Below are 13,247 nucleotides of genomic sequence, written 5' to 3'. Positions count from 1 at the left end.
TCTTTATAAGGAGAATATACGGGTCTGCACTGTCCACACCCAGGCAGCTTTCTGGGCTTCCTGCCCCCCTTGCAGTCTCACACTACCTCAACCCACTCAAATCTGGCTTCTGTACCCACTCTGCAGCTGAAACACGTGTCACCAGTTGTCAGGTGCACAGAAGTGATCCCTTCTTCCATGCCAACGTATACTCCTCGGTTCCTGCTTCTCAGGCTTACTAGTGTTTATCCTTTTCTCCAACCTGTATTTTACCTTTAAAAGTACAGACTCCTGCCGGTCAGTAAGCCCTCCTTCCTTTTGACTCTGTTTTTTTCTAGTGACCCGATTTTCCCCCAAAGGTGTGAACATCCTCCACAGGTGGAAGGAAACTGTCTCCAGCCTTGCTCAGCCCCACATCCTGATTCCAGCCCCTTCCACCCACATGCTCGTGCAACACTACCCCCTGAGCATTATATTCAGTCTGGACAGATCGGAACACTTGGTCTTATCCCAAACCTAGGTGATGTCAATGGCAAATCTGCTTCTTTGGCGAGCTCTCTAGTGCTCGGTACATAGCATCACTCTGCAACCACTGCACTTGCCAGAAACCTGGGACTCATCCTTTCTTTACACAACACCAAGGGCATTAGTGGTCTTGTTGAGTCTACCTCCTAAATGATTTGCCAATCTGTTCACTTCTGTGTATCTTCACTTGGGCTATAGCCCAACCCATCATCATCATCACCACCACCACCACCTCCACCACCACCTCCACCACCACCACCACCACCACCACCACCACCACCACCACCACCACCACCACCACCACCACCACCACCACCACCATCATCATCATCATCATCATCATCATCATCCCCCTTCTCCTCCTCCTCACTTCCCTATTCAGTAGCTCCCCACTGGTTCTTTGAAACACTATGATTCTGCTCCATTCCATTATTTACTCAGGCTGTTTTAAATTCCAAATCTGATCACATCATTCCAGTTTTTATTTATTTTTTTCCATTAGCATCAGAATTAAAAGTCTGCATGAAAATGGCAGAGCAGAGTCTGTAGGCTAGGCCCTACCTGCCTCTCCAACCTCTTCATGAGCCATGTTCTCTCTCTTATTTTTTTTAAACACATGGTTCTTTCTCTTCCTCAAAAGTTGCATCTTTTGGGAGCTGGGAAGGTGGCTCAGTGGTAGAGCGCTTGCCCTGCATGCATGAGGCCCTGGGTTCAATTCCTCAGCACCACATAAGCAGAAAGAAAAAAGCTGGAAGTGGCGCTGTGGCTCAAGTGATAGAGCGCTAGCCTTGAGCTGAAGAGCTGAGGGACAGCGCCCAGACCCAGAGTTCAGGCCCCACAACCGGACCCCCCCCCAAAAAAAAAGTTGCATCTTTTGGTGGGTGCTGATGGCTCACATCTGAATCCTAGCTACTCAAGAGGTTGAGTTCTGAGGATTGGAGTTTGAAACCAGGCTGGGCAGGAAAGTCCATGAGACTCAAAAACACTTCTGAGAAAAAGCTGGAAATGGTGCTGTGGTTTAAATGGTAGAGCTCTAGCTTTGAGCAAAAAGAAGCTCAAAGGCTGGTTGTAGGTGGCTCACACCTGTAATCCTAGCTACTCAGGAGGCTGAGATCTGAGGATTACAGTTCAAAACCAGCTCAGACAGCAAAGTCCATGAGACTCTTATCTCCAGTTAACTTCTAGAAAACTAGAAGTGGTGCTGGGGATCAAAGTGGTAGAGTGCTAGGCTTGAGCAAAAAGCACCCAGGCCTTGAGTTCAAGCCCCACAACCAACAAAAAAAAAGAAACTAAAGAAAAACAAAGAAAGAAAGAAGGGAGGGAAGGAAGGAAGGAAGGAAGGAAAGAAAGAAGGAAGGAAGGAAGGAAGGAAGGAAGGAAGGAAGGAAGGAAGGAAGGAAGGAAGGAAGGAAGGAAGGGAAAAAAACAAAACAGTTGCACCTTTCCTATGTCAGTACCTTCAGTCTTACAGTTTCCCCTTCTCTATATCAGGAACTGAATAACTTTAGGGGACAGGGATAAATACAGGCAGTTGTGTGGTCAAGAGGCCATTGTCACTGATGCAATGCCTAGACCCTGACATTTATGGAACAAAAGCAGCAACAGAAAATAAGTAACTACAGTCCCAGCTGGTTGTCATGTCCTGTTCTAGAAAGCTAATTATCAATCACTTACAATCAATCATGTTCTCATTGAGACTTTCCCTATAAGAATAAGTCTGCTTATTAAATGTGCTTGGATCACAAAGTCTGTCTCCATCTCACCTTGTATCTTATTACTCTATCACTAAGCAAATCCTCTGGTGTTTCTTTGCTCTGACATTTTGGTATAAGGTCTCCCTTCTTACCCAGGTACATGCCTGGACTATTGTCCACCTGTTTTGGGCTTTCTGAAGTAGCTAGGATGTCAGGAACAAACCACCATGCCCAGCTCCTTCCAACTAAGAATCTCACAGATTTTTCTTCCTGGACTGGCCTTGAACTTCAATTTTCCTGCTCTTAGTTTCCCAAGGAGCTAGGATTACAGGTGTGAGCCACCAGCACCTATTCCTCTTTTTAAAAATGGATCATTATCATGGTTAATGAGACATTAGTGAAATTTTTTGTCAACAGCCATCATCATGTGTGCTCACCAAAGTAGGAGCCATATCTACTTTGCTAATTTGTTCCCAGCACCCGGCAGAAGAACATAATACATAGAAGTAACCAATAAATATCTGCTAGATTAATTTTTAAAATTTATTTTTTAGTGTCAGTCCTAGGCTTTGACCTCAGGGCCTACATACTGTCCCTGAGCTTTTTATTTATTTATTTATTTATTTTAATTTTGTGCTAGTACTGGGGATTGAGCTCAGGGCCTGGATGCTACCCCTGAGCTTTTTTTGCTTAATGCTAGTGCTCGACCACTTGAGTCACAGTTCCAATTCCGGCTTTTTTTGTGGTTAATTGGAGATAAGACTATGAGGGGCTTTCTTGTTCAGTCTGGCCTCAAACCATGATCCTTAGATCTCAGCCTCCTGAGCAGCTAGGATTACAGGTGTGAGTCAGTGAGCCTGTTGCAGTGAATTAATTATGAATTTGCCCTGTGACTTTCACTTGGTAAATTTCCTTTTCTGAGTCTTCTCTATCTGGAAATGGAGATGACAATAACAGCTAGTTTCTGGGTTTGCCTCTAGGTACATAAAACAATGTGCATGCAATATAACAACAAAAATTAATACTAGAATGATTCCTTGGTTGCCTATATTGGAGCAAACTATGGCACAAGTGCCAAATTGTCTGCTTTATTTTCTAAACTTTCTAAGCTAAGAATAGTTACTACATTTTTGTTCCAAAAAAGAACAAAAACCAAAACAAAGAACATCACAGAGAACAATGTGGCCTTAAAAGCTGTAGACTTGGACCTATACAAAAAGTTTTCTGACCCTTGGCCTATAGCAGTGGCTAGGTTTAAGTAAATATTTCAAGAAGTGAATGAATGAATGATTAGATACTTTGTTACTATAGCTACACTTTACTATTTTGTTAACTGAAAAGCAGTAACATTTTCTAACTGCTTTTCATATCCTCAATAGAGCAAGTAAGCAAAGTTATGAAAATACACTATCATTATCTCTTCCCATGCTTTGTTTACTTAAGTTTTAAAAAGTAAACAAAATCTCTAGCATCTTCATATGCCTTTCATGATGTCAATGCTGTTTTTGAAACAGAGAAGGCACGTGGCCTCTAGAGAATGAGGTGGGGCGTTGGAGGTCAGACCATCCATTTCCACCACTAGTCCAATTGCTGCTGCTATGACAGCCATCATGAGGGGAAGTCCCGAGCTACAGAAGCAACGCAGTGCTGGCTGGATAGTTCTTCCCGATGAATCCACTGTCACATAGAATTTAGAAATTACATGTTGATTAAAAAATATTGAGAAGCTATGTTTCTTACCAAACCACAACAAAATCCAATATTACATAAAACGGAAAAGAAATGTGGATTCTAAAGGTCAAGATTTGTGCTTGATCTCTGAATTGGGTCAAAGCCATTAGTCCCTGTGAACTGAGTTTCTCTGTCTATAAAAAGAGAGCACCCTGGAGGTGGCCATTATGAAGCAGGAGTTTTACTTGGTCTTTATATCAAGGTGGGCACTACCAGGACAACACCAATATGCATGTGAAGAAACAATGCTCGGAGATGGAAAGTGACTGGCTCAAAGTAATTCCATTAGAAAGGAGCCAGGGGTGGCAGTATAGTGCATACCTGTAATCCCAGCATTAAGAAGCTGAGGCAAGAGGATTGTGAGTTTGAGGCCAGCAGAGAGTACAGAGACTCTAACGCACAAAAGTTTTCCAAAACTTAATAAAAGACAGGGGAAGGAAAGTAGGAGAAAAATGAGGGAGGGGGTAACAAGTTTGACAAGAAACGTACTTATTACCTTACTTGTGTAACTGTAACCCCTCTGTACATCACCTTGACAATTAAAAAAGAAAAGAGCCCAGGGTTTGGATCCAAATCCTGATGGTAATAATACTCTCAAAACAACTCTAATACCTACCATTTCGTCTACTACACATTTTGTCTTACACTCAAACTCTTCAGAAGAAGAGTTCTGAAATTCCTTTCTAGGACCATCAACTTGGACCTTACAGGTGGATGGGTTTCCTCCATTATTTTATATTAAATCGAATCTGTATCTTTAGAGAAGACCAAATAAAGAATGCGGCGCCTTCTCTGCAGGTCCTCAGAACAGGGCAGATGCAATGACCTGGCGCACACCCTTGGGTAGCCTGGTGATGCTAATCGCCACTTCCCGCTGGGCTGCAGCCATGGACGGCGCACATTCCACCCTTGGCCCCTCCGTTACCTCTCCTTCATTGTCTCGTGCACTCGGCCATGCTGCACGCACTGATCCTCCAACTCGCTGTTCCTCCTCTGTAACCTCTCCAGTTTCTCATACGTATACCTTTTTTCTTGATTGAGCTGAGCTATTTCAGATCTAGAGGTAGAAACACAGAAATAATAGATGTGAAAGGTTCTTTCTGCTAACATATATATTTTGTTGCTGTTGCTGGTCCTGGGGCTTGAACTCAGGGCCTGAGCACTGTCCCTAGGCTTCATCTTGCTCAAGGCTAGTGCTCTACTACTTGAGCCACATCTCCACTGCCAGTATTTTGCTAGTTTATTGGAGAGAAGACTCTTACAGATTTTCCTTCCTCAGCTAGCTTCAAACTGTGATCTTCAGATCTCTGTTCTGCCTCCTGAGTAGCTGGAATTACAGGCATGAGGCACCAGTGCACAGCTTTCACTACATTTTTAAATGGTTTTCAATAGTACTAAGGTTTGAACTCAGGACTTTGCACTTGCTAGGTAGGTGCTCTACCACGCAAGTCACATCCCTAACCCTCCTTTTTTCTTTTTAGTTATTTTGTAAATGGAGCTAGTATGGACCATGATCCTTGTATCTTTTTTTTTTTTTTGGTCATGGAGCTTGATCTCTGGGCCTGGATGCTGTCCTTTAGCTCTTCAGCTCAAGATGAGAGCTCTACCACTTGAGCCACAGCACCACCTCTGGTTTTCTGCTGGTTAATTAGAGACACGAGTCTCACGGCCTTTTCTGCCTCATCTGGCTTTGAAGCGCCATCCTCAGATCTCAGCCTGCTGAGTAGCTAGGATTTCATGCGTGAGCCACCGGCAGCCAGCTCCTCCATCCATGTCTCTACAATAACTGGGATGGCAGGTACCCACCACGTCTAGCTTTTTGCTATCAGCTGAGATAGGGTGTCTTGTGAACTTTCTGCATCTACTGCATGTTTTTCTTGTACAGCTTTATCTCAAACGCCATACTTAAACATTAACTATGTAATAAAAATTAAATTACTATACATATAATACATATATTATGCATGAGAATTTTCAGAAGATATCTAGTAGAGGCATATGTGCATTATAGGGATGAAGGAAGAACTTTAATAGAAATGGTTCAAGCATGACCAAATCTCTCTTTTAAAAGTCAAGTATTTGTTATATGTTTACTGTAGACCAGGCCTGTGCTGCTAACGAAGCCTTAGGCCTAATTTCTAGAACACAGAGTCTCGTTTAGTTAGTGGAACCCATTTAGCAGCATGTGGCTGAAAGTCCAGTTGTTCTATACTGGCTATCTCATGTGTCAATGTGGTTGGACCATGTGCCCTGATATTTGGCCACATGTTCTTCCCGATGTTTCTTGCAGGAGGAGATTAACATTTTAAATGGGTGGGCTCTGGGTAAAGCAGATTACCCCCTGTAGTGCTAGTGGGCCTCTTCCAATCAGATGAAGTGCTTAACAGAGTAACGCTAACTCCTGAGTAAAAAGAGTTGTTGCCAACAGATTGGGAGTTCGACTTGAGTCACAACCCTTCCTGGTCTCTCCAGCCTGCCAAAGTAAGTCTCCATTTATCTAGACCTACGCTGATGCAGATCTATAGCAACAGAGCCATCAATAGACCAATGGATAGACATCCTGTTAGTTCTGCCTGTCCAGCAATTCTGGTTAATAAATTCTTTTAGAAGACTACTAATAAAGAACAGCAGTCTCCTGCCCTGCAACTTTGTCATCCAAACCATGCAGTGACAAATACTTTCAACTTCTATAGTTATTTCTTTCCTATCTTCCTCCATATTTATAGATGTGTTCATGCCGTTAACGGTCTTACGCCATTAATGGAGACATTTCAGCTAACCTATTATGACAGGGACTGAACTCCCTGGAAGGCCTCTTCTCGCACCTCCAGTTTCAATGTATGTACTAATATCTCATTTGTGGTTGCATCATAAGGAGTACTTGGTCCACATTGTGATTCTGGCAAGCCATCTTTTCCAGTGGTTGATTTCTACATGCTTTCCTCCAGTCACTTTTCTCAAGAGGTGGAACCTACAGTTTTCTGCTTCAGGGCACAGCCCTGACTGTCCAAGGAGGGGGTGGAAATCTCACAGTTCAGAATACAGGCTTTTCTTCATCCCTCTGTTTGTTCTAACTTCAGTGCCCCTGGTGCAGTCAGAATTCTCTGGCTTGGTCTCTTCAGCGAGGAAGCCCTGAGTCTTTGTAAAGTAGAAGCAGTGCCTGGCTCCAAGGATGAAGGTGGGAAAGCCCGTTTGGGTTTCAGCTCCACCCCATTCTCCAAGTTTTCCTGGGATTGAGAGCAGATCAACTTGGTTTTGTTTGTTGGTTGGTTTGGTTGGTCATGGGGCTTGAACTTAAGACCTGAGTGCTGTCCTACAGCTTTCCTGCTCAAGGCTCTAGCACTTTGAGCCATAGCACCACTTCCCATTTTCTGGTGATAATTGGAGCTAAGAGTCTCATAGACTTTCCTGCCTGGGCTAGCTTCAAACCATGATCCTCAGATCTCAGCCTCCTAAGTAACTAGGATTACATGCGCCCAGCTCAGATAGGCTTGTTTTGTACATGTTTATTCCTCTCTGTAGATGTGAAGTCTGATATTTCTCTGCTCTTAAGTCAAATATCATTTACAAATGCTCTGCCTTCGCCTATTCCATTTGGCATCACTGTATTCCCTCGGGTGATGGCTGAGGTCCTACAGGATATACACTGTCTTAGATGACCATTTCAAGTCTAAAGTTTGCAGATGAGAAGGGAGCCTATCCAAGAAAACTGTTTCTTTCTTTTAAATTGTGAACTGTTGCCACTGCCACCATCCCTTTGTGCCCCAATGCCTTGCTAGCTAGGAGTGAAAGTATGAAATCCTTCTATATTATATTATCAGTAGTACCTTAGACTAATGATTGGTTTGTTTCCTAAAGATTAAGAAAGACTCCTGGTATAAAACAGGGCACCATGGGTAGGGCCAAATTCACTTCTCTTTGTTCTCACTGTATTTTCATAGTGGAGCAAGGATCATCCCAAGGTCATCCCAAAAGAAGCTTGTCCAGGTCTTGCCAGCAGTTTCTAAAACCTCTAGCCTTTATACAGGTACTAGTCTACTATTCATGCCTTTGAATTGTAGCCTATCTTGCTAAATTACAGATAAGAACATAGCTTATCTCATTTTTAAACTCAGATCTGATCATCTGAACTTACTTCTCCTAATAAGAAAACACCCAGATTTGAAATAGTCCAAATGGGTTAATAATGACTTATATTTCAGAACCATTTACAATATAAAAGAACTTACAAGAAGTAATAATACAACTTTAATTTAGCATTTCTCCTAATTTTTACACTAAAAATAAATAAAAGGAGAAAAAATCCTCAAATTAAATTAGGAAAAAAAATGTCAAAAGAACTTTTATCTATTTTCAAGTCCTCTCCAGGAAAAAGCATTTTAAAAAGGAAAATTACAACAATATATTTTACAATATAAAAATGTAAAACCTTTACATATAAAAGCCATATATTTCAAAAACTCACATTTATGTGAGAATATTCTTTGTAGGAAGGTTTTTCCTAGAAAAAAATAAAGTTGTTCAGAAGGTTGCTTAGCCCAGAAATCTATTAAAGGAAATTGGTTAAATGGCTTATATAATGGAACACCAAGATATTGTTCTAATGATATAGGAACTTACTAGTGTTATTTATTGACTTTTAGTGTGACAATCTTACTAATATATAAGAAATGGTAAATATTAAAAATGAGTCTGCATAGTGCAATTTCATTCCATATTTTAATTACCTTGACTTATATGCTACGGATAAATTAATACTGATTATTTCTGGTGATAAGGGTAGAAATATATTTCTTATTTTATGAATTTTTAAAATGGACATGTAATGCTTTTATTTTTAATTTTTTTAAATAATATTTTTAGCCAGGAGCTGGTGGCTCATGCCTATAATCCTAGCAACTCAGGAGGCTGAGATCTGAAGATCATGATTTAAAGCCAGCCTGGGCAGAAAAGTCCATAGGACTCTTATCTCCAATGAACCAGGCAAAAACAAAATCCAGAAGTAGAGCTGTGGCTTAAGTCATAGAACACTAGCCTTGAGCAAAAAAGCTCAGAGACAGAACCCAGGCCCTGAGTTCAAGCCCCAAGACCAGCACACACAAAAATAGTATTTTTTTTTTTTTTTGGTCGGTCGTGGGGCTTGAACTCTGGGCTTAGGCGCTGTCCCTCAGCTCTTCAGCTCAAGGCGAGCGCTCTACCACTTGAGCTACAGCGCCACTTCCGGTTTTCTGGTGGTTTATTGGAGATAGGAGTCTCACGGTCTCTCCTGCCCGGGCTGGCTTTGAACCGTGATCCTCAGATCTCAGCCTCCTGAGTAGCTAGGATTACAGGCGTGAGCCACCAGCGCCCGGCACAAAAATAGTATTTTTAAATTATCTTTTAAGTAGCTGTCCAAAGGGGTTACCATTTAACAAGTCAGTTTATAAGTAAAATGCACCTAGATTGATATCACACATCTTTCACCATTCTCCTCTATCCCTCCCAAAGTAATGCTTTTAAAAAAAATAGCTTGATTTTGAAAAAAATTCATATTAAAACCAAATGCAGTATCAACTGTGGGGGAAGTTGTGGTAGGAAGCAGGGAATATTTAAGAATTCTCCCTTCTTTCTACTAAAACCACTCTAAAAATAAAGTGATTAATTAAAAAAATACAAAGAACTAGGAAAATATTTACAAAATATGAAAAAACAGCATCATTAAATAAAGTATGAATCCTATTCTAACAAAACTAAATTCAGAAAAGTACACAGACTATAAAAATATCTACCAAAGAAATACAAATCATCAATAACATTTACATAATAGTCATTTTCATTATTATCCAAAGAATTGCAAAATAAAACCTGATACTACTGTCCAATATTTATCATAGGCCTACCCAAACAGTGGAATTCATCCTTTAATGATTTTCATTAACCTAGAGGGTAATTGTTCATTGTATGAGGTAAACAGTGCTGTTTAGATACTTGCCTAAGGTTACCCAAATGGTGAGCAGCCAGACCAAGCCTAAATGAGTAGTCCATCCCATCTGCAACACCACCTTGCCCTCTTTTCTTCTTCAGTTTCTCACTTTTGGACATCACATACTGACAGGGGCAGATGCATACTGCGTAGAACTTAGTGCAGCCCTTGTTAATATCCTCAGGCAAACTCAGAGCCTTCCAGGCAGGGATCCATCTTAGACATCTCTATCATGGGGACCGTCAGGCCATTTTCATATTGTCTTTTATAGTAAGTAAACATTTAAAAAATTGTAAATATCTAACATATCAATGCATAAAAAATATCTAATTAAACTTTTGTTTCCTGAGTATTTACTGATGTAGAATTATGTTCATTAGTAAGACAACATTGAGAAAAAAAGCAGTGGCAAAACTGTGTTTGTAGCATAATCTCAATCACAACATCAATGGAACACATTTACACAGACATGAAAGATGACTGAACAGAAATATGTCAAAAGTGAACAGCAGTTATCTCAGGGTGGTAATGTCACAGGAAATGTTTCCTTAATTCTTCTTTGTATTTACCAAATTCTCTACATTGAGTAAGTCTTACATAATCAAAAAATACAAATGTTATTAGAAAGTACTCATTAATACAATATGTATTATTATAACAACCTCTTGCATTATTTGCAATTTTGTGTTTTTTCCCTTACTTATAATGGAGGAAGTTGCATACCACCTTTCACTGTTCAGTAAAAATTTGGCATATGTGCAAACATGTCACTCTTCATCTGTGTAGAGCTCACAACACATCATAAAACTATTTGTAGTCCAAAAAGTAAACTTACAAGTTTGTATGTTAGTCTTCAAGATACATTATGACATGCTTATGCTTGTATTCAATAAAAGAACTGACAGTAATGTATTTCCATAGGTAATTCCTGGCTTGATAGAAGCCTGAACTTACCCCTGCTTTTTTTTTTTTTTTGCATACCAGCTATATATAATTACATTTGCATAAAATGTAGGACATTTTACTACTATAAGTCAGACTATAGTAATAATTTCTTTTAAAGAAAAGTGGGACACCTTCATTTTTTATTCTTTCGGATTGTAGTTTGATTTTTTTGGTAACAATTAGCATAAGGCCACTATCAGTCTCCTCTCGTGTAATATAATTTTTGTAGTATTCCAACCTAATGTCATTTAACCATGCAAGGGGAAAAAAAACAGTTCAGCCGGGTGTGTGTTCTTTTACTTCAATTAAACTCACACAGTTGGAGACCTACTGTTGCCAAAACAGTAATATAATTTATACATTATAGTCCACACAGTAAAACTATACTAAAAGTCATTTAACAATATTTATAACACCATAAAATACAGTGTTAAAATATATGAACTGCAATATGTACCAAAATTATAAAATTTGTTTCTCATCATCAGTGATTAAAACCAGGATGATTGCTCTAGCCTCAATACTCACAACCCTGGTGACAGATTAGAATTCAAATCTTAATGATCAATTTACAATTAACAAGATAGAAGTGAAACAAATTAAACCAACCATTATATATAACGAGACCCCATGGACTCCCATTGTTCCTCTTAATTACAAAACGCAAATCACAAATACACAATGGGCAATGTTAGACATCAATCCGTAAGCCTAGCAACCCAGAAAGTGACAATGACAGGGAAGAAGAGAAGTGAAACCACACGGCCCTGGTCCTGAGCTCTGTGCCGCTGCTCTCTGCGTGCTTAGGTACAACCCGGCCTGGGGTGAGGGACAGGCCACACCTGTCCCAGCCAGCACCCAGCATTCTGCAGCTATATCCAGGCCAGGCTTTAGATCACACTACAAATCATACTGTTAATATTTTGCCTGGAGAGAGGAGGCAGTTCCTTCACTTGGATAAAGAAAAATCACAGATGTAACAAAGATATTTATGTATCTGCATTGAGCTCCCCCAAGAACAACTTCACACCTGCAATCAGCTTTCAGAGTATTGGGATGCAGACAGAAGGGACAGCTAAAGTTCATGTGGCTTTGACTAAAATCAGCCAGGACTTCTGCCTGGTGTCAATTACAGACAAGATGGCATTCATTCTCTTGCCTGATGATCACACATGAGCGACAAAAACACAGAATCGGCAGGTCCTTTTTAGTTTCAGCGTGTGACGTGCCATTCACAGCCCCCTAGGTTGCAGACACAACGACATGTAGAGTGCAGAGCACACACAGGGCAGAAGGTTCTGTGCTAATCATTAGGAAGGCTGCATAAGAGTAAAATCAGTTTTCTCAATGCAATGTCCTGACTACTTGGAGAGAAAGCACATGCAAAACACACACACACACACACACACACACACACACACACACACACACACACACACACACACACACACACACACACACACACACACACACACACACACGGTACCATTTTAAAATGTTTCAAAGAGCAGCATCCCATGAGGCTGGGTGGAGAGGCGAAGTGTACCGGCACCATGAGCCCAGGCTGTCAGTCTCTCCAGTGATATGCCTAGATTTGAGCAAAAAAGCTACTTCAAATGGTCTGAATCCATTTGTTTAATATGTCATTTGAGTAACACAAAATGCTCACAGAAATGTTGCTAATAAGGAAGGCAAAAGAAATGTGTTTTGAATTAGTAATCAATATAAAATAAGTATACCTACTTTTAGGAAAATTTTTACTGTATTTGGGAAGAAAATCTGGGCCCAAATTGCCATATGGATAAAATAATGATTTTGGAGCTGACTTTCCACAATGACAAAATGCTAAGATTTTCCTTGCATCGAAGCACAGTAGAAATGATTTAGCCCAATGTTTGGTATATGGTGTACAGTAGTATATCCCAGAGGGCTTACTAGGGCTTATTACATTTTTTTTATTATTTTAAAAGAAACATTCATGACAGCATTAAAAAAGAAATGCATGCATTACCTGACTTCTATAACTGTAAGCCCTCTGTATATCATCTTTACACTAACAATAACATTAAAAGTTAAAAAAGTGAATAAAAGAAGAAACATTCTGAACTCTTCAGGTTTTATAGGTGGCTTCACAGCAGAAAGTAACATGGAAATGGAATGTTAAATTTGGCATGAATGAGCTATTGGAAATGTCATAGTAGGAAACCAGAGAGAAATGAGACTGGAATCGATAGGAAATCAACAAACAAACAACACCTAAATCACAGTTAGTCTATCTACTTCTTTCTTGTTAGGCATACAAAATACACCATTTAAAAACTTTAGAAGCTCCTTAAAGTTTTAAAGTAGTAAGTGGTAATTTACTCGCAGGCCTTAGTTTTTAATCACCTACATGTAGGTGCCTACTTTAA

General features: G+C 40.1%; 1 protein-coding gene across 4 annotated transcripts in view; it reads right to left on the bottom strand.

Annotated features, from left to right (window-relative positions):
• Sdccag8 (SHH signaling and ciliogenesis regulator SDCCAG8) overlaps nucleotides 1–13,247 on the bottom strand; it is a 184,476-nt gene that overhangs the window by 51,736 nt on the left and 119,493 nt on the right. For 2 of the 4 annotated variants that reach the window (XM_070041917.1, XM_070041920.1), the window contains one exon: nucleotides 4,855–4,986. The exons of 1 other annotated variant lie outside the window; for it this stretch is intronic. In XM_070041917.1, coding sequence (XP_069898018.1) covers nucleotides 4,855–4,986 — 132 coding nt within the window. Of the gene's footprint in view, nucleotides 1–3,811; nucleotides 3,876–4,854; nucleotides 4,987–13,247 lie in introns of those variants that run through there. One more of the 4 variants, XM_070041919.1, reaches the window with a different exon arrangement.

Source organism: Dipodomys merriami, unplaced genomic scaffold (assembly GCF_024711535.1).
Source record: "Dipodomys merriami isolate MVZ:Mamm:240054 unplaced genomic scaffold, mDipMer1.0.p SCAF_31, whole genome shotgun sequence".
Classification (NCBI taxonomy): Eukaryota; Metazoa; Chordata; class Mammalia; order Rodentia; family Heteromyidae; genus Dipodomys; species Dipodomys merriami.
This window is presented reverse-complemented; position numbering and strand designations above follow the sequence as displayed.